Genomic DNA, 20,691 nt, shown 5'->3' with positions numbered 1-20,691 from the left:
TTAGCCAAAGTATGTTATTATTAAAAGTGACTGTTCTAAGGCTGTTTATATAAAGTATTAAATATATGTTCTTTTTCTCACGGCTTTAAGTAGTATTTTTTGGTCTTTTTATGCTTTTGTTATTTGGTTAGTTGAAACTTTTTTTCTAAATATTCAGTCAAGTATCTGTACTGACCAGAAGAGGAATTTCATCCTTTGCTTTCTATTTATTTCTGTGAACATTACACTTTAAAAGTGGCTTATACTGGAGACTGACGAATTTGTGTTTTCTTCAAACAGATGAAAACTTTATTCTCAAACATGACAGAGCGTTCCTTTTGTCAATGGCTAATCGAGGGAAACATACCAATGGTTCCCAGTTTTTCATGTGAGTAGGCATAATTCAGAGATGGGCTTTTCTTAAACAGAGAAGCGCTGTTCATGAGAAAGATGGTATAGTTAAACCAAGTTTAATGCTAGAATTCTGTGAGTTGGGATTTTATTTTTAACTTCTGATGGTATAGTAACTGGTAAGCTCTAGCAACCACTTCTGTGTTCAGCAGATATCCTGGATTTGAAGAATTATACTTAAAGGTCATACCTTGAACATGTACATTATCTTCAAAATACATTATCATCTTACGAAAAGAAATTGGCTTTGACTCTTAACTAATTTGGAGGCTCAGTTTACCAAAGCTAGACTGGAACATCAATTATTGATGGCCATTTAAAAATTGTTCATTGACTAGGATTAGATGTACCCTTGGCATGGAAAGCAGTTGGTTTGAATAAACCATCATATAGTTGCTTTTTCTCTTACTGCTCTTTGAGCCAATTTGAGAGAGATACTATTATTTTCTGATATTATATTTTAAAAACCTCAAACCTATGAGATCTCTATGCAGTTAACCTAATGCTGTTGTCATTTCCACCAGAATTTATGAGATTATCACTCAGGAAACTTCAGCATGCTAAATTTGCTTTTTAAAATACAAACACCTTTATGTATACGTGCATGCACAACTGAAATCTTACTACTTATTTTTCATCTAAAAGACCTTTAGCATACTCTTAATTATGTTCTTAACTACAGCTCCTCCAAAACCTATTTTTATTATAATCCTATGATATAAAATATGAAAGATAATTGTCTAGCATGAAGTCTAAAGCTTTAGATTGGAAGTAAATCTCTATAGTTGTGCTACTCATATTGGAGAACTACTTATCTCTTATCAGAAAAAGTTTTTTGTTTGGGGGGGCTCATCTTTCTGAATGAATGAATATGAATGGCGCTTCCCTGTCTTTAAAGTAATTTATATTTAAAGGAATTTAAATTTCACATTTTAAATTTGTCTGAAAAAATAGATTTCCACCATGATCTGATAAAGTTCAGATAAGGGGCATTCTGTTTCTAAGAATGTTCTAAAAATGGAAAGCTGAGAGAAGCTATAATACTTGGATTTGTACAGGAAAAAGGAAGACCTTAAGCAGTTGTTCCTGTATCTCGTTTTGATGCCAGAGAGTATTCGTTATTACACTTCTTTATAGAGTATCTTTCTATTCTTAACCTTCTTCAGGGTCAAAAAAAGGTAGTGGGAAATATTTTGAAAAACTTTTTATTTGGTAATTAAATATATAGAAGCTCTTAACTCTGATTGAGTTTCCCATTTCCATTTTTAAGCTTATCTGAACTGAACATGATAAACCATTCATTGGTCAAGAAGCTACCATCTGAGGGCTCTAAAGTTTCTTTTAGATTTCCTTTTTTGATATCAGCACATGTAAAATTTGATTTAATAAGTAGCAGCTGCTTCTTCCCATTGTTACTTACCGCCTAGCTCGTTTATAAAATGTTAAGAGTTAAAACCAGTGCACGTACATACATTAATTAAAATCCAATATATGAGATTCTCCAGTCAAAAAAATTAGAGTGTCTTGTTTCTGTGTTATCTAGTACTTGCTTAAGTCTTTCCTAGAAATGTTGAGTATCAAAACAAAATTAAAGCCATTGCTTAATTTCACATCAGACTACTACTTTTAACAAGTAATGCTAAATGAAAATTTTAACTTTAGTAAATTGAGTTTACAGATTTTAAACTTGTTTTGATAATGAACTGTAGATGGCATTAAAATTACTGTGAGCTGTGATTGAAAGAAAATTTTCTACTTTTAGTTTGAAATTTAATTCTGGAGATGCGTTTTCAGTTAAAAGCAATCTTGAAAGTAACAGTGTTTTTGCACACTCAAAAAAATTCTAATCTCTCTTTTTTAAAAGAAGTTTTTATGAATGTGCTTCTATAATGCTGGCTAAAAGTACCAGTTCCTTATGGGTTGCAATGTAAAAATCAAACCATTCATATTTCTAAACAAAACATCTCCTTGCTTTTTTAGAAAGGACAGTAAAATGGTGATGGTTTTTTCCATAAAAGAATAATCTTTGAAAATTCATGTTTTGCAAGCCTAAATCCTTTTGGAGTCAACAATAGTAAAAAAGTATAATGTACTGTCTTCAACTTGTGTATGTGATCACAGATAATATCTCTCAAAGTTGAGGTTTCGGGGGTTGATGGTCACAGCCATCTGATGGCTCCTCTGCCTTTTACCTTCTTACCACAACTCTTTCTGTGGCACCTTGAGCAGTAGTTCTGCAATTTTTAAAAAAAGGATAGTGTAAGAATGGGTGGTAAAAATGCCACGAACTGTCTTTATAGTTCCTGTTTTATAAACTTAATAAGGACTTTTGATATATCCTTGCAAAAACTGTGTTTGTAGTTTATGTTCTAAATCTGTTAACTTTGCAATTCCTAAAGAGTACATTTAATGCTATTAGTGTGGGTATTTTCAAAATGTTCCTCAAGAATTTTTGTGCTTCAATGCAATAACTGTTGTCTTCATTACTTACACATTTAAAACTTCCCCTTCCTATGCATACAGCATTTCATTACATATAATTTTGCATATATTGCTTTCTTTGAGTAGAACAATTACATATATGATAGAAATCAGGCTTTCTTCTATCAAGCTATTTGTAATTTTTGCAATAATTGCTTATATCTACTACTGTATTAGTTATCATGATTTTGGTTTAGGGACTTAAATAGAAGAAAACTGATTCTTTTGGAATTGTACTGCTCAGGAAACATGAGAGAAGTGATGTATGGTGGTGTCCCCACGAATCACTGAGGAGATAATGGTTCATGTTGAGGTATTATTGAAGGAATTCAAAGAACAGGGACAAAATTTGTAGCCAAGTTAATTCAGTATTTAATCATTTTGTCCTTTTTATTATTATTTATGTTTTAAGCCAAAGACTAGGAAGCACCACAATAAAAGCTATAGAATTACAAAGTCTTGGAGTGGAAAAGAATTTAGAGATCTAGTTCATCTTTTTTGTTCTATAGATAATACTAGCTAAGGAAGAAAAGCCAGGTTATAACAATTTCATTCATAATCTATAGACAGTTGATAGCTAGAAAGAGAATCCTGCACATTGTAAGCTATGAAATCTTATTGACCACTCTGCTCTGAATTTGTTTTGGTTAGGTATTAGAAGATCAAGCATTCCTGGGAAATAAAATGGCACGTTATAAAGTTCCTACCCCACTTTCAAAGATAAAGTAAATCTTTTAGTGTGAACATGTGCACATAAAAAGAAGAAAGTTTTGTGGGTTGACCCTAAGTTTCTGAATATGTGAAATGATTTTTGTGCAAATATTGTCTTGCCTAAAGGAAATCGGTGTCTTTGCCTAGTTTTCATCAGTCTAAAAGGTGCTGCAAAGAAGCTTTGGGCTCATCGAGCCTCAGTCAGGAGCAGCAGCAGCAGCAGCAGCAGCAGCAATCTCTCCATCCGCTGCGGTTAAAGCTTGGGCTTGTGCCTTTTGTCACAATCGTCGGGTAGAAAGATTTTCAGAACTTTGCAGACATCTCTGTCAGTGGTCATGGTAATTATAAAAAGGTGTGAAAACAAAATAATGCAGAAAAGTCAAACTTGATTTTAAACAATGAGTTTTTGTTATATTTTAACAGTTATAAATAGGATTATAGGGAGGAAAACAGAAGTTCTAGGATGTGCTCTGTCATTTAAGAATCTTGACTTGCCAGTGGCTACTCACCTGAAAGGGACAGGTGCTGATCATTCCACAGCAAAGGGAGTGGGGTGGTTTGGGTTTACGGGGTTTATAAAGCTTTGTTGACATTTGGGGTAGCAAAGGTGTATTTGGGTAGAAATTCTTTTTCCTCCACTATTCATGAATATGGATGAGAAGAAATGCTAGTAAGTGTTAATAACCTGAGAAGTTCTAGCTTTTTTCTTCCATTTTTTGGGTAATACCTTCATATGTTATGTTTAGGATTTTTCATAACAAAGATGCTTATAAAACTTAACCATAAGCCAAGTTATCTAAGTATCAAGTGTCATCCCTAAAATTCAGTTTTAGTATTACTTAGTATTTATGTGATGTATGCATTGGTGGGTATCATGTTAACAATAGCACTGAATTTTTTAAAGCTCTTCTATTTTGGTGACTTTTGGAACATATGTGTAGGACCCCATAATGTGGCTTGGTTAGTTTCTGTTGCCCTCACAAGGCTATGTCGCTCTGTATAATTTGTTGGTGCCTCCTCCATGATGGTGTGATGGTTTCAGGAGTTGGAAGGTGAAAATTGAAATTAAAGACTGCATTAGACAGAAATATGCTATCTTTGTTTTCTTCTCACAAACTACTTTACACCTAGAGTCATTTTTTTTTTACATTCACTGAAAACTTCACATTATTTGAAACATATTCTTTTTTGACAGTAATCCATGTATCAGTGCCTTTAGAAGAAATTATAGCTTGTTTTTAAGTATTTTAATATTTAATATGTTCTAAAAAACTATAAAGAATTTTGTCTACTATATATAATAAGATTTCGGTCTGAGTAGTAATAGCTATGTTTACAGTTCAGTAGCGTTAAAGTTGATCAGACAGTATATATTCTTTGAAAAAAGTACATAATGGGGAAAATCAGAATTAGGACTATAAAGTCCTGTCACGTGGCCAAGATTTGACAGCACACTCTCACACATTCATCTATTTTGCCTTTTTTTCTTTTGAGAAGATGTTTAAAATTCTAGTTATGATGCTTTGTTATATTATTATTTTCAGTGACTTAACAGCTACATTGTGTATATATCCGTGAACAGTAGCTACAGTCCAAAATTTGCTTATTCATTTCTGATAGTGATCTGTTGTGATGTATGATTGAAAAATGGTTTTAAATGTGGGAGCACAAAACATTCTTGAACTATTTGAAGTGAATTAGTAAAAAAGTTTCCTGAAATGTTGGTTTTGAATTCTCTTAACTCAGCTTTTTTTTTCCCATTTAAATCTTTGCTTTCCACTGGTATAATGGCTCCTGGGCATTAAAGATTTATGTTTTTGTATGTACTCAGGATACATTACTCTCTTTTTGAGAAAGATGTTAGTTGACTTAGCTAGTTTCTAGGATTTGTGAGCGAAACGTAATGCTTTGTTAATAGTGTATTAACACTCTGAGCAAATTTCAACTTTGACCACAATGCTTTTCTCAAATATGATTCACTTCTACATACATAGCTATGTGAAAGAAAATTTAGAGCCCTCCATTTTAAGAAGCTTTCTTGCTTTGCATAAAACTTGAAAATATTTAATTTCGAAGTTATATTAATATTAAAACATAGATTCAGTCTTGTCTTAAAAGTGTATTACAATTTATTTCTTGCCATTTTTGTGTAAAATTTACAGAAAGAGTGTTACACCGTGCGCTCCAAAGGTAATGTCTCATTACTCTAAGGCTCTCTCTCTCCCTCTCTCTCTCTCTCTCTCTCTCTCTCTCTCTCTCTTTCTCTCTCTCTCTTTGCCTCTATCTCTTTAATCCTATTGTTATGTGTATTGAACAATTTTACGGGGAAAAAACTCTGCTTGATCTGTATGGCAGCAATACCTTAAAACAAGTGTGTTTTATTGTTCATGGTTGACCCTGGGAAGCATGTTTTAATTTCAGTGGCTTATGTCTACCAAGTTTCCACATATCTTCAGGGTTGGGGGTGTTATATTGTATATAATGGTTTTAGATTTCATTTTAGTACAGAACTATTAATTTTTGTATAAGGCCAAAAGCTTCTTTGGTAATGGCGTAAAAATAGATTGTTGGCGTAATAGTGACACTTTCCAATTTCTAGGATTTACAAGGTTTAAGTGAACCCTGGTACATATACAGGGGTAGACAAAAGTAGGTTTACAGTTGTGAGTACATGAAACACAGTTTATTCTTGTAATATTTACTGATTGATTTTTGTATTATTTATGTAATATTATTAACCTACTTTTGCTCACCCCTGCATTTTTTAAGTAGATTCAAGAGTTAGGGAAACCTGGACAATTAGTGTCTAAGTGACAGAAGAAAATGAAAATCTGAAAATATTGAAATCTTTTGTCATTTGAAATGTTCTGTGTGGTTGTTCTCCTCTAGATATGTTTTCATAAGCATGAACAAATGATAGTCTGTGGCCTTCTTAAGGTCTTAACTTACTGAGCGTATGTCATCACTGCATGGGACTTTACAACTGGATCGTTTTGAAAGGTCAAACAGTTAAGAGTTGGTGGGACGAGAGGGCTTTGTCCATTGTAATAGAATTGAATAGCTTGAACTGAGCGTATCACTTCCCCCTGTCCTTCTGTAACCCCTTTGGCAGCATCCTCTGTTTATCCATGTCTAAGTGTCAGCCCAGTGCCAGTAAGTCTGCTGACATTGGGATTTCTACTGGAATGGAGGCTGAGAACCCCAGAGGGCTTCCTTTCATTAAGATTGTTTCAGTATTCTTAATATGTAGTCTAACCCAATTAGGGTATAAACTTGTATTGCTGCATCTTGAGTTGCAGACGTAAGTAAACGGACGGAATTACACCAGATTGGGCACTGTGGACCAGCTGAAACTTGTCCTTGAATGAATTGTTCCTGTCTTCATTTGTTTCCTTCACTACTGCAGTGAAGGACCAAGTTCATTTGTCTTCAGCTTTCATTTGAATTAAAAACTCAACTTGAATTTACAGAAAGGTAGCTATTCTATCCTCAGATCGAGTCTCTGAGGATAGTAGTATGTTGCTACATCAATGCAGTTAGCTAGAATGTTTATATCTTAGCATTTGCAAAGGTTTGCCATACATATTACAGCATTCCTATTAGCCAAGGTGGTGAATTGAATTGGGTTCTGTGTGTTTTGGAAAAATCTGTAGGTTTTCCTCTGTACCAGAAGATTGAGAATTGTGAGAGAAGGGATCAAGGAAGAAAGAGGAATAAATCTAACCAACAAACCATCCATTGTTTCACTGCTGCACATTTGAGATGGAGCCTTTACACAGCATAACATTTAAAAAACCTTTGAACTTACCTCTTTACATCTTTCTGCAATGGAATCACTGTCTAGAGTGTGGACTGATTTCGTCCTATCTTTAATGTGCTTTGGTAAAGTTTGATAGTTGTGGGAAGCATATTTCTTTCTCAAAGTTATTGTCCAAGGTAGTTTCTGGATGCTAGTTTATTGATTGAAGCATTAGTGCCTCATCAGTTTGCTGACTTACTCTTTCTTTTCTCTTTCTTTTTTCTTTTCTTTCTTTCTCCTGCCTGTTTTTATTCATTTTTAATATTACATTAGCTTGAGTAACCACTTCTCAATCTTCTAAGGAAAATTTGAGACTAGTGGTTTTAAAACTCAAGATCCCCGTTAAAATTCTAGAACTACTTAGGTTGACATTTTAATTTTCTTAAATTATGAAGTGGTCTTACAGAACTGGATTGTCTTAATGTAAGTATAAGTGTTAAAGTTCTTTGTAGAATACTGACTTTTAGCATTGTTGTGAAGGTTAAATTGTATTTTGTTCACTTAAATTGAATATAAAAATTGATAAAGGAGCTCCTAGTACAATTGACTGCTTTAACATGGCCTGATGTCCAGTGATCTTTCTTTCAAGTGTTCATTACTCATCTTAAAAGTTAAGATGTTTGTGGCATATACATCTGAGTCTAGTTATTTCTGCTTTAGATTTTTTTCTACTGCAATTCACAAGGTGAAGATTTGTGAAAATGCTATGGGAAAACCAGTTTGGGTTCAAAATATTTTAACCAAATGTACCCAAAAGGCTTCTCAAGAGTGACTAGCTGCCAGCTTGTAACTGGAAGAAGCCACTTGAGTGTTTTCTGGGCCACGGAAATTTGAAATGTCTGTAATGTTACCCATCATCTTTACCTTGCTGTCAGAAGTGTTGGCAGATTGAAGGTTTGCTCCTATTGCATTTTCAGAGTTGCTCTGAGTGGTGGCAGAGCTTCACCTTAGGTGAAGGAAGAGGGGTGGAAAGTTCTGGAAACAGAATTCCTGAGGCCTCACTCCCATCTGCCTGCCTAAAAGATGCACACTGGCTCAGTATGAGACATAGGAACAGAACTCATGCTTGTCAAGTGTGTGGAGCACGTGTTGATCACACTTTCATTTTCATTGAGCAAATGATAGTTCTTTTTATTCTTGTTTGGTTATCTTAATACATTTTGAGTTTGTTTTTTTGGGGGTTTTTTTGGAATTTAGAGTAACTTTAATATTAATGTCTATGCTGTATATTTCAAACCTATTTCATAAATATGTGTATGTGTGTGTGCATATATGTATATATATATAGTCTTCACATTGGAGAAATAGATATAATTTTGAGTTTTTTAATCAGTAAAATGCTATTATTGCTGTTCTTAAGGTTTACATGTGTGTTTTAAGTTACATGTATATCATTTAACTTTTTCCTGGTCTTTTTATCTTTACCTCTTTGTTTTCTACATGCTCTGTGTTAAACTCTTCTGCTCTGTTCACCGGAACACCTGGTTTCTGCCATCTTTGTGATGTTTGCTCCACAGTACCACGAAACCTGCTCCGCACCTGGATGGGTAAGAGTTATTTCTTATTACTTTGGGCAGGGGGAGGTGGGGGCTGTGTGGCCAGTCCCAGGCATATTGGACCATGGATAAACCCTCAAGGGGCCGCTCTTGATCTTATATAGCCAGATGCTTACTTAAAGATCATAGGATGCAGTAACCTTGAGACTCCATGGCTTCCATGTCCTTGAAGGGGTCTTTACCAGGGCTTCTCAGCCATGAAGTGACCCTGTAGGGATGGTTTCTGAGTAGCAAGTGCATTCTTACTGTTATAGGACTATTTACCATAAAATAAGAACCATTGTTTTAAAGGCAGAAAACTAAGGCCCAAATTGAGTAATTGCTTTTTTTCTTTTTCTTTTTTAAATATATTTTATTGATTTTTTACAGAGCGGAAGGGAGAGAGATAGAGAGTTAGAAACATCGATCAGCTGCCTCCTGCACATCTCCTACTGGGGATGTGCCCGCAACCAAGGTACATGCCCTTGACCGGAATCAAACCTGGGACCTTTCAGTCGCAGGCCGACGCTCTATCCACTGAGCCAAACCGGTTTCGGCTGCTTTTTTTCTTTTATGAAGTAGATTTCAGGTTCTAATTTCCTTTATACATCAGAAACTGTGCTTTTATACTTAGGTCTGTGGACATGATTACTGCTCGTACTTAATTGTCAGCAAACCAACTCTTTCTTACATTTGTGTTGTGACAGGGTGCATGTTGTCTTTGGACTAGTTATTTCCGGTTTTGAAGTAATCGAACAAATTGAAAATCTGAAAACTGATGCTGCAAGCAGACCTTATGCAGATGTGCGAGTTATTGACTGTGGGGTGCTTGCCACAAAATCAACAAAAGATGGTAAGAGTTTGGGGGCGAAGGGGTAATGGGAGCTAGGATACAGGCAACTCATGGTGAAGACTGTGACTTAAAGATACCTCCTGGCTACCCCCTGGATTTAATGAGTAGTATATCCATGGCTCTGAGACCCTTTATCATACCCTGTATCCAGTCCATCAGCAAATCTTACCTCTTCTTCTTCCTTCCCCTGCAGCCTGGTCAACACCAGTGTCTCTTACCTGGCTTATTGCAATAGCCTCATAAGTGTACTTCGCCTCTATCTTTGCTCCTCTATAATCTTTTCTCAGTGGCAGTACTCTGCAGTCTGTCCTTAAGGCCCACCAGAGTGATCTTCTCCTAGGGCTCCCTTCTCAGTCAGCCAAAGCTGAAGTCTTTATAATGGCCTGTAAGGCATCTGGCTCTCTGTTGTTTCCGACTTCTTCTCCCTCATTCATTGTCTTCCAGCATGCTGACCTTGACGACTCAGACATGCCAAATACTCAGGGACTTTGTGCTGCTGACTCCTCTGTCTGGAAAACTCTATTCAGATACCTGACTGACCCCCTCACTCCCTTTACTAAAGTCTCTGCTCAGATATTATCTTAAATTACCCCTGACTCCCTATTCCCTTTATACTGCTTTTTTTCATTTATTATTTGTCATATTATGCAATTACTTACTTTCTTATCTGACCCCTCTAGAACATAGATTTCATGAAGGCAAGGGCTTTGTTGCCTTACAATCTCACCAGCAAACAGTATTATCAGCTTGAAAAAAAGTTTATTTAAATGTTGTTTTTATTTTGTTATACATAAAGCATGTTTTACAGTATTTGCTAATCACGTTTTTTACTCTGAAAGGTAGGCACTGAAATCCAGTACTAATATTTTTGTTAATATTTCTTGAAAGTTTTTGAGAAAAAAAGGAAGAAACCAACTCATTCAGAAGACTCGGATTCCTCTTCCAATTCCTCTTCCTCTTCAGAATCATCTTCAGAAAGTGAAATTGAACGTGAGAGAAGCAGAAGGAGGAAACATAAGAGGAGGCCAAAAGTTAAACATCCTAAAAAAAGACGAAAGGAAGCAAGTAGTTCAGAAGAGCCAAGGAATAAACATGTAGTGAGTCCAAAAGGGTAAGTGAAACCCTAGAATCATCGTACCTAAAAAAAAATAAACTCCCTAGAATGGGGAAAGCATGTATAATTCTGTAACTTAGCTCTGCAACCTATTGTTGAAAAAAGAGCATCTTTTTACTGTAAATGAAGTCTGGCAAATATAGGGTAGCATAAACATTTTATTTGTTTGCAGGTGAAAATAATCCCTGCAACTTTTTAAAAATATATTTTTATTGATTTTTAGAGAGAAAGGAAGGGAGAGTGAGAGAGAGAGAAACATCAATGATGAGAGAGGATCATTGATCAGCTGCCTCCTGCAGGCCCCCTAACCGGGATTGGGCCCACAACCCAGGCATGTGCCCTGACCAGGAATAGAACCAGCAACCTTTTGGTGCTCCGGACAATGTCCAACCAGCTGAGCCATGTAGTCCAGGGCTCCCTGAAACTCTTAAAAGAAAAAATTTGGATACATTTGACAATTTTCAGAATTTTAGTACTGTGGGTTTTCACTTGAGTTGACATTTTTATATGTTCTCTTTGAGGAAACTGTATAGACCAGGGGTGGGCAAACTTTTTGACTCGAGGGCCACAATGGGTTCTTAAACTGGACCGGAGGGCTGGAACAAAAGCATGGCTGGAGTGTTTGTGTGAACTAATATAAATTCAAAGTAAACATCATTACATAAAAGGGTACGGTCTTTTTTTTTTTAGTTTTATTTAGTTTTTTTAGTTTTATTCATTTCAAACGGGCCGTAGTTTGCCCACGGCTGGTATAGACCTTTCGAGTGAGACTTGTATCAGTAGTTTTGCTATTTAATATCTAATTTTATGTGCTTTTATTATTGTGGAATGCAAACATTACATATCTTAATTGGTAACTTGGTATGTTCTCTCTAAGTCACTCTGAGAGAAGTGATAACAATGGAAAAAGGTCAGTGGATTCAAATGCTAAAAGGGAAAAGCCTGTGGTCCGCCCAGAAGAGATACCGCCAGTGCCTGAGAACCGATTCTTACTGAGAAGAGATATGCCTCTTGTCACAGTGGAACCTGAACCGTAAGTAGGATGGTTAACCTGTGTTTTTATTTCCGATTGATGATTTTCATCAGCTCATTGCCGTTCCACACTCATTTATGGAGCATGACCTATAGTCAAGGCGCTTGAAAATTAACTATGGGAGATATCAGATTCAAGAATGACATTTACCCTACCTTTCAGAATTCATATTCTATAAGTAGTAGAAAAAGGGGGCTGGACAAGTAGGTCAGGGGAGAAATTCTTGTTGGAGGCCTGGAAAGATTTCATTACTAATCTTATTTCCTTGGTTTTTCATTAGAGGTGAAACTGGTTGTCAGAGCAAAGTGAGTTGAACTCTTTGGATCTAATAGAGTAATAAACAGAAGTTGGGGTGATGGAGAATTAGAGTTTAATGAAGAGAGTTTTGGTTTGGGGTGATGAATAAGTTTTAGAAAGAAAATAGTGATGGTTGCACAACATTGTGAATATAATTAATGCCAGTGAATTGTATGCTTAAAATGGCCAATTCTGTGTTATATATATTGTACCCAATAAAGAGTGTATTTAAAAATGCTCATTAACATAATGCCTGATACATAGTAAGTACTCAGTAAAAGCTAGCTATTATATTAAGATGAGGTATGAAAAAACTTCTTATGCATGCAGAACTATAGTCACCACAAAATCCATACTCTTAAAATTGCCCATAAGATGAGGCACCCATTTCAGAGCATTGAAAGAGGGAGTTTATAGTAGAGAGGTGGAGACAGATGAACTGTAAGAAATATAAAGTAAAATTAAAAATGACTTAAAAAAGCACAACTAAGCATCAGAATCAGGAATAACTCAGGATTCCTTTAGAACATTACTTTTTGACAAGAGACATCTAAAAGAGGATTTTTTGCACTAGCTGGTTTGGCTCAGTGGATAGAATGTAGGCCCATGGACTGAAGGGTCCCTTGTTCGATTCTGGTCAAGGACACGTACCTTGCTTGTGGGCTCGATCCCCAGCCCTGGTCGGGGTGTGTGTGAGAGACAAGCAATCGATGTAACTCTCTCACCTTGATGTTTCTCTCTCTAAAATCAGTGGAAAATATCCTCAGTTGAGGATTAACACACACACACACACAAAAAGAGGATTTTGTTTAAAAATAGTACTGCGCTTAAAATGATTTTGTGCTTGGCAAAAATAGATACTACTAGTATCATGTTTTTCTATCCAGTTGGGTTACTCCCTTTCCCCTCACCCCCAGCCCATCCCCACCCCCCTGTTTTGGCATTTAAAACATTTGCTTAAAGAATTAGATTTTGTGGAGTGCCTCATTCTACAAAAATGCTGGGTCTAAATAAAGTGTTTTTGTATTATAGAAGCATAAATTGTACATGTAAACATTGAGAAAACTGCTTACATGTCCTAATTTTTATTTTTAATTCTCCTTTCCAGGAAGATTCCTGATGCTACACCCATTGTAAGTGATCAGAAACCATCTGTGTCAAAGTCTGGACGGAAGATTAAAGGAAGGGGCACAATTGTATGTTTGTTAATACTTCTTTTTTCAAATTATCTAAGCAGTAAAATGTTTTTACCTGTAGGCAAAATCCTAGCTTTAATTTTAGGGAGAATCCAAAATCTGTCCAAGGTGTTCTCCGTAACGATGGGAAGGTGATGCTGTTAGAGTTCCCTGCCATGTTTGAATGGGTTTAGGTATGAAATAAACATGTGAAGCAATCAGTGAGAAATCTTAGTATGCTGAATACTCCAGGCTAATGAATGTAACCATTAGGACTTCGAAGAGGAAATTTTCACGTGTGATTTTAGGTGAATCTCAGCCATTCCTATTTCTTTTAGTTGCTATTGTTTGATATAACTTTATATCATCCTCTTGCCACTTCAGTCACTATTGCCTTTGAATGGGGTCTGAGATTGGGTCTTACACCTAACTCTGTCCTATAGCAGACTGTAATTGAGGAGCAGTTTTAAAATAGTGATTCCTGTCTTTGTTTTTAAAGCGCTATCACACTCCTCCAAGGTCAAGGTCCTGCTCTGAATCAGATGATGATGACAGCAGTGAGACTCCTCCTCACTGGAAAGAGGAGATGCAGAGACTGAGAGCATACAGACCTCCTAGTGGAGAAAAGTGGAGTAAAGGAGATAAGTAAGAGCTTTGCGTACACGCACAATCCCGTGTCTGCTATATTTTAAGTGTAAAGTAGATAGAGACTTACTTTTGGATTTTTCCTTAAAGATTTAAACAAAATTAGACAGTGACCAGAGAATACATTTGGGAATACTTGGTAAAAATGGTGCTATGAACCAGGAGGGCTGATGGCCTTGGGGTGCTTTTAATTCAAAATTTTCCCCCACAAGACTGTAAACCTACTGAGTCTCTCAAAGATTTCTTGTTCAATTTTAGAAATAATCAGGACTTAAAATGATATGGCAGGTACTTTCATAGCCAGGTCTCTTAGTCACTGATGAGTGAATTGATAGATAGAAAAATCTGTATCCAGTGTATCCCTTCACTTCTGACCCCAGGACAAAGTGACACCCCACAGTGGAATGCTTATTTTAGAAATGGGACTGGCCTCAGAATAGCTAGTGAAAATAGACTTTAAAAAAAAAAAGAAAACATACCAATGGGACCCTCTGTAATTGTTCATGATAAAATTCTCTTTTTCGGTGTGGGCGTCCTGTAGCGTGATTGAGATGGGAAGAGGAAGGAAAAGGTGTGCATCTGCGGTGTGGAAGTGATTTAGACACTGTGGTACTGTGAACGCTCGATTTTGAGCCTGACATTACCAGTGAGATTTAAAGCCTGCGTCTATTTTCACGTACTTTTCCTCAGTTTCTGTAGTAAGTAGTTGAAACCTTAGGGGAAGGTCTTGATTATCTCTGTGAGGCTGAGCTAAAACGATAGTCTTGCCAGCTTCGTAAGCAAAAGGGGTTTCTCTTCTAGTTCGGGTAGCTGTCCTGTATCTGCAGGGACTCCACAGGATTGTTTGGGAACTGAGTTTAACATTGTTCCTGGAGGCAGAGGGTTAGCTACTCACAGTCAGGAACATGGTAGTCAGCAGTGCTCTTATGATTAGTTGGTTTGGTTTTCAAAACCATTTTACATTTTCCTATCAAATTTGAAGTTCTTTGCTTAGCTATGGAGAAAAACCTTCTGTAACTGGCTCTGTTAGCAGTTGCCCCTGTGTCTGCAGTTGTAAGGTCAGGATCAGGCCAGTCACTCTGATTTATCCTTCCTGCAAGTGCTTAAAGTGTTGATAGAGCCAGTACTCTGTCATTAAGGAGGCTTTTGTCAGTGCATTTGTATGGACAACAAATGTGTTTTAGTTTTAAAACATAGAAGCCCTGGACGGGTAACTCAGTTGGTTAGAGCATCATCCCAACATACCAAGGTTGTGGGTTTGATCTCTTGTCAGGGCACATACAAGAAGCAACCAATGGATGCATAAATAAGTGGAACAACAAATCAGTATTTCTCTGCTCCCCTCCCCCTTTCCTCTCTTTCTCTCCCTCTTCCTAAAATCAATACATTTAAAAAAATTTTTAAATATACAAAATATGCTTGGAAGTAATGGATGCATATTATGCTATTTTCTATAGGTTAAGTGACCCCTGTTCAAGCCGATGGGACGAAAGAAGCTTGTCCCAAAGATCGAGATCATGGTCTTACAATGGATATTATTCAGACCTTAGTACAGCAAGACACTCTGATAGTCACCGTAAAAAACGCAGAAAAGACAAAAAAGTTAAACATAAAAAGAAAGCTAAAAAGCAAAAACATTGCAGAAGACACAAACAGACTAAGAAGAGAAGGATTATTGTACCATCTGACATAGAATCCTCGAAATCTTCTACCCGACGAATGAAATTCCCTTGTGATAGAGAAAGGAGATCTCGTTCTTCCTCGCTATCCTCTCATCACTCATCCAAGAGGGACTGGTCTAAATCTGATAAGGGTGATCAGAGCTCTTCCACCCATTCCAGCAGAGACTCATACAGATCCAAATCTCACTCCCAGTCTTACTCTAGAGGAAGCTCAAGATCACGGACTCCATCGAAATCCTCCTCACATTCTCCAAGTAGATCAAAGTCCAGATCTAGTTCCAAGTCAGGGCATCAACGGACAGCATCAAAGTCCCCCAAAAGAACAGCCCCTCAGCTAAGTGAAAATAAACCAGTTAAAACAGAACCTTTAAGAGCAACAGTGCCACAGAATGAAACCATCCTAGTACAACAGCCAGTGGTGGCAGAACATATTCCTGTAATACCACTGAGTGACAGTCCCCCTCCTTCCAGGTGGAAGCCTGGACAGAAGCCCTGGAAGCCCTCTTATGAGCGAATTCAGGAAATGAAAGCAAAAACAACCCATTTGCTACCCATCCAAAGCACTTACAGTTTAACAAATATTAAGGAGACTGGTAGTTCATCATCCTACAATAAAAGAGAAAAAAATTCAGAAAGTGATCAGAGTGCTTATTCAAAATATAGTGATAGAAGTTCAGAAAGTTCCCCAAGGTCAAGGAGCAGATCCTCTAGGAGTAGGTCTTATTCCAGATCGTACACAAGGTCGAGAAGTGTAGCTAGTTCACACTCGAGGTCTAGGTCTCCCTCATCTAGATCTCATTCACGAAATAAATACAGCGATCGCTCACAATGTAGTAGATCATCTTCATATTCTTCTGTTAGCAGTGATGCTGGAAGACGAGCAAAGAGAAAATTTAGATCCAGTGGGAAAAATAGCACTTCACATAAAAGGCAGAGCAGCAGCTCTGAAAAGGCACCTTGCAGTAAATATACCAAAGGCAGAGACAAGTCTTCGTGCCCGAGAAAGTATAGCGAAAGCAGGTCATCCTTAGATTATTCTTCAGACAGTGAACACTCAGGTGTTCAGGTGACACAGTCAGCCCAGGAGAAAGAGAAGCAAGGCCAAATGGAAATGAGTAACAAACGAGAGAAAAACAGAGATGAAGAGAAATCCAAGCCTGAACGGGAATGCCCGCGTTCAAAGAAGAGAACTTTGAAAGAGAATCTTTCTGATCACTTTAGAAGTGCCAGTAAGCCCAAAAGGAAGAATTATGCTGGGAGTAAATGGGACTCTGAGTCGAATTCCGAACGAGATGTAACTAAGAGCAGTAAAAAGAATTCCCTGCCGTCTTCTGATAAGGAGGAAGGTGAGGCCACATCAGATTCTGAATCAGAGTTTGGTGAAATCCACATCAAAGCCAAACCCACAACAAAGTCTTCAAGTTCTTCACTGCCCGATGGTAATGATGCTTGGAAGTCGAGCAAACAGCGGTCATCCACCTCTGATTCTGAGGGGTCCTGTTCCAACTCGGAAAACCCTAGGGGAAAGCCAAGGAAGCACAAACACGCGTCAAAGGAAGCTCTGAAAAGGGAACACACCAAAAAAGTGAAAGAGAAAATGAAAGGGAAAAAAGACAAAAAGCATAAGGCCCCAAAACGAAAACAAGCATTTCACTGGCAGCCCCCACTAGAATTTGGTGAAGAGGAGGAGGAGGAGAGTAATGAGAAGCAAGTGACTCAGGAGTCACAGGAGAAAAAACAAGCTTCTGAAAACAGTGAAACCACAAAAGGAAATATCCCCCAAACCGAGAAGCCCTGTGAAGACGGCAGCCTTTCAGATAAACAGAATGCAATCACGATTTTATCAGATACTGAGCAGCCTGCTAACGATGAGAGTAAACTCAGCATTTCTCCCACACCTTCAGCTACTGAGGAAAATGTCACTAGTTCTCCCCCAAACATTCAGCACATTGAAGAAAGTGTCCCAGGCGGAGTGGAAGACATGTTCCAAGCAGATGACAACATGGAGATTTGCACTCCTGATAGGAATTCCCCAACAAAAGTGGAGGGAACATCCCCTCTGGGAAATTCAAGGCTTGACACCCCAGATACCAGCATTGTGGTAAAGCAGGCAGAGCATCCTGCAGCAGAGGTGGGGAAACAGGAAAGCAGCGTGTCTGAAATCCCCACGGTGCGGGAGGTGGGGAAACCCGACAGCAGCTCTGCGGGTTCAGCCAGTGCTGTGGAAAGCACAGTGAGGAGGGAGGCGGCCGAAAGGGGTCCGGTCAGCCTCCTGGATAATAAATGGAAGCCCCTGCAAGGGGTGGGAAACCTGGCAGCACCGACGGCTACATCCAGTGCCGTGGAAGTTAAGGCATTGACGGCTGTGCCTGAAATGAAACCACAAGGCTTGAGAATAGAAATTAAAAGCAAAAATAAAGTTCGGCCTGGATCCCTCTTTGATGAAGTGAGAAAGACAGCACGCTTAAACCGGAGGCCTAGAAATCAGGAGAGTTCAAGTGATGAGCAGACACCTAGTCGGGATGGTGACAGCCAGTCCAGGAGTCCAAGTCGATCTCGGAGCAAATCTGAAACCAAATCAAGACATAGAACCAGGTCCGTCTCCTACAGTCACTCACGAAGTCGATCTCGAAGTTCCACATCATCTTATCGGTGAGCAATGTTCTCTTTCTTTTTTTTTTTTCCTCTCAAAGAGAGTCTGTTATTGTTTAGCTTGGAAGAACATCAGAATTAGGGACAAGATCGCTATTTCCAAATATCTGGAAGGTGAATAAGGAGAGGTCTTGTGCTATGTGACTCAGCAGATTGAGGACACGGAGTAGATTTCAGGGAAGAAATTAGGCTCATTGTAAAAGGCTCTCACTTGCAATTGAAGCTCCCTGGCAATAGAAATCAGTTGCTATGCTAGGTGGCAAGTTGTTAATCTTTAAAGGTATGAAGCTGTTCTCTCACCTGTCAGTGGTGAATCCTGAATTTACAGGATGGAAAGGATTTAGAGATTATCTGTCTAACCCTCCACTTCACATACATGAGAGATGAGGACCAGAGAGACAAAGTTGCCTGTTCAAGATGAGCATCGTGTGTGTGTGTGTGTGTGTGTGTGTGTGTGTGTATTATATTATATTATATTTATATATATATATATATATATATTATTTTTTTTTTCCAAGTACAATTGACATTCAGTATTATTTTTTACTAGAGGCCCAGTGCACAAAAATTCGTGCACTTGGGGGGGGGTACGGGGGAGGGCGGGTGTCCCCTCAGCTCAGCCTGCACCCTCTCGCAGTCCAGGACCCCTCGGGGGATGTCCACCTGCCAGCTTAGGCCCACCCCCTGGTGCAGCTGCCTGTTTAGCTACTCCAGCCTCCTGTCTGCTCAACATCTGCCTTCCCATTTACACTCTGATAGCTCTGAGCTGTTGGTGATGCTGGCCACTCCCATTTAGTACCTTTGAGGTGGGTGGTATTTTATTTTATAAATGAAGTGAGGCATAGAGAAGCTAAGGAATTTGCTCTAAGCTGTTCAGCTGAGGGTAGTATACTGAGAGATAGCTGAACTCTGCCTCTCTGTTTTGGTTACCCACCTAGGCCTGATGCCCCTACTAGACTGTGAACTCGTTAAAGTCAGGGAATGCCTTGCAGAACATCTTGGTCCTATCCAAAGCATCCGTGGACACAGTTGGTCCATATCTTCTGATCTGCCTAACCCCAAGGGCGGTGGGTGGGAAGGGGTGTTGTTGTTGGCAGTACAGCTACCCCACAGTTATTGGACCACTAAAACATGATAGTATTTTTTATGTATTAAATAAAAAATATAAATAGCCCTGGCTGGTGTGGCTCAGTTGGTTGGAGCATTGTCCTATACACCAAAAGGTGGTGTTTCTCACATCCATGTTTCACTCACTCCCTCCCTCTCCACCTCCCCCTCCCCCTCCCTCTTCCTTCCTCTCTCTAAAACCAGTAAACGTATCCTCGGGTGAGGATTAAAAATATATATAGAAATAAACATGAGCTCTTTGAACCCAGGGATGTTTTTTAAACATGGATGTTTTTGATAGGACCAAATATCAGGGACCATTTGGTGTCAGCCAGATGGACATTTTGGATGGACTAAATGTCTGCTAATCCAGAGACTGCTCCCTACTCATATTCCAGTCCCTCACAGAGTCTGCTTTATAAGTGCTTGCTGGGTAAATGACCAGAATCTTATTAGGACATAATGTGTTCAAAACTGCATAAAACCTGTGAGGTACTACATTACATAAGTAGCCTACACTAGGGCTATTGTCCTGATCCTGAGTAACATGTATGAACTGGGGAGAAGGGCAGGGGGCCAAGTGAGTGCAGAGGGGTAGGATTGCATTACTTGAGTTTTTATTTGTTTTATTAAATACTAAATAGATATACAAATAAAATAAGTGATTAAGGTATAAGAAGTAATAAAAAATGTCATCTAACTTAAAATACTAGTATAGAACTTTGACATCCCTGATGTAGCCCTACCCATGCTACCCTACTTTCTCTCTTTTCTCCTAAACATTATTCTGACTTCCCTTTGAGTTTTATTGCTTTTCTTTATAGTTTTACCACAAATGTTTCTATCCTTATACAGTGTTGCTTTTGCATGTTTTCAAAGTCTATACACACACACACACACACACACACATACACACACACACACACACTAGAGGCCCAGTACACAACATTCATGCACTGGGGGGGTGTCCCTCAGCCCGGCCTGCGCCCTCTCACAACCCGGGACTCCTTGGAGGATGTCCGACTGCCAGCTTAGGCCCGCTCCCTGCGCTAAGCGGGGCTCCCACCACCGCTACTGCGGTTGCCAACCATGAGCCTGGCTTCTGGCTGAGTGGCGCTCCCTGGCTGTGGGAGCACACTGACCACTAGGGGGCAGCTCCTGCGTTGAGCGTCTGCCCCCTGGTGGTTAGTGCACATCATAGAAACCAGTCGTTCCAC

The 20,691-nt window shown here is 38.5% G+C and overlaps 1 protein-coding gene across 10 annotated transcripts in view; it reads left to right on the top strand.

Moving 5' to 3' along the window:
- Positions 1-20,691, top strand: part of NKTR (natural killer cell triggering receptor) — a 38,134-nt gene that overhangs the window by 9,174 nt on the left and 8,269 nt on the right. For 7 of the 10 annotated variants that reach the window (XM_070391499.1, XM_070391497.1, XM_070391496.1 and 4 more), the window contains 8 exons: positions 280-367; positions 8,899-8,928; positions 9,624-9,769; positions 10,658-10,880; positions 11,761-11,916; positions 13,322-13,409; positions 13,888-14,033; positions 15,491-18,367. In XM_070391499.1, coding sequence (XP_070247600.1) covers positions 280-367; positions 8,899-8,928; positions 9,624-9,769; positions 10,658-10,880; positions 11,761-11,916; positions 13,322-13,409; positions 13,888-14,033; positions 15,491-18,367 — 3,754 coding nt within the window. The remainder of the gene's footprint in view (positions 1-279; positions 368-8,898; positions 8,929-9,623; positions 9,770-10,657; positions 10,881-11,760; positions 11,917-13,321; positions 13,410-13,887; positions 14,034-15,490; positions 18,368-20,691) is intronic. The other 3 variants (XM_070391504.1, XM_070391503.1, XM_070391498.1) reach the window with 1 other exon arrangement.

The sequence above is a fragment of the Myotis yumanensis genome, unplaced genomic scaffold (genome assembly GCF_028538775.1).
Source record: "Myotis yumanensis isolate MYYU_CA2020_CCGP unplaced genomic scaffold, mMyoYum1.0.hap1 SCAF_14, whole genome shotgun sequence".
Lineage (NCBI taxonomy): Eukaryota > Metazoa > Chordata > Mammalia > Chiroptera > Vespertilionidae > Myotis > Myotis yumanensis.
Note: the sequence above shows the minus strand (reverse complement) of the source record. Positions and strands in the feature narration are given on the sequence as shown.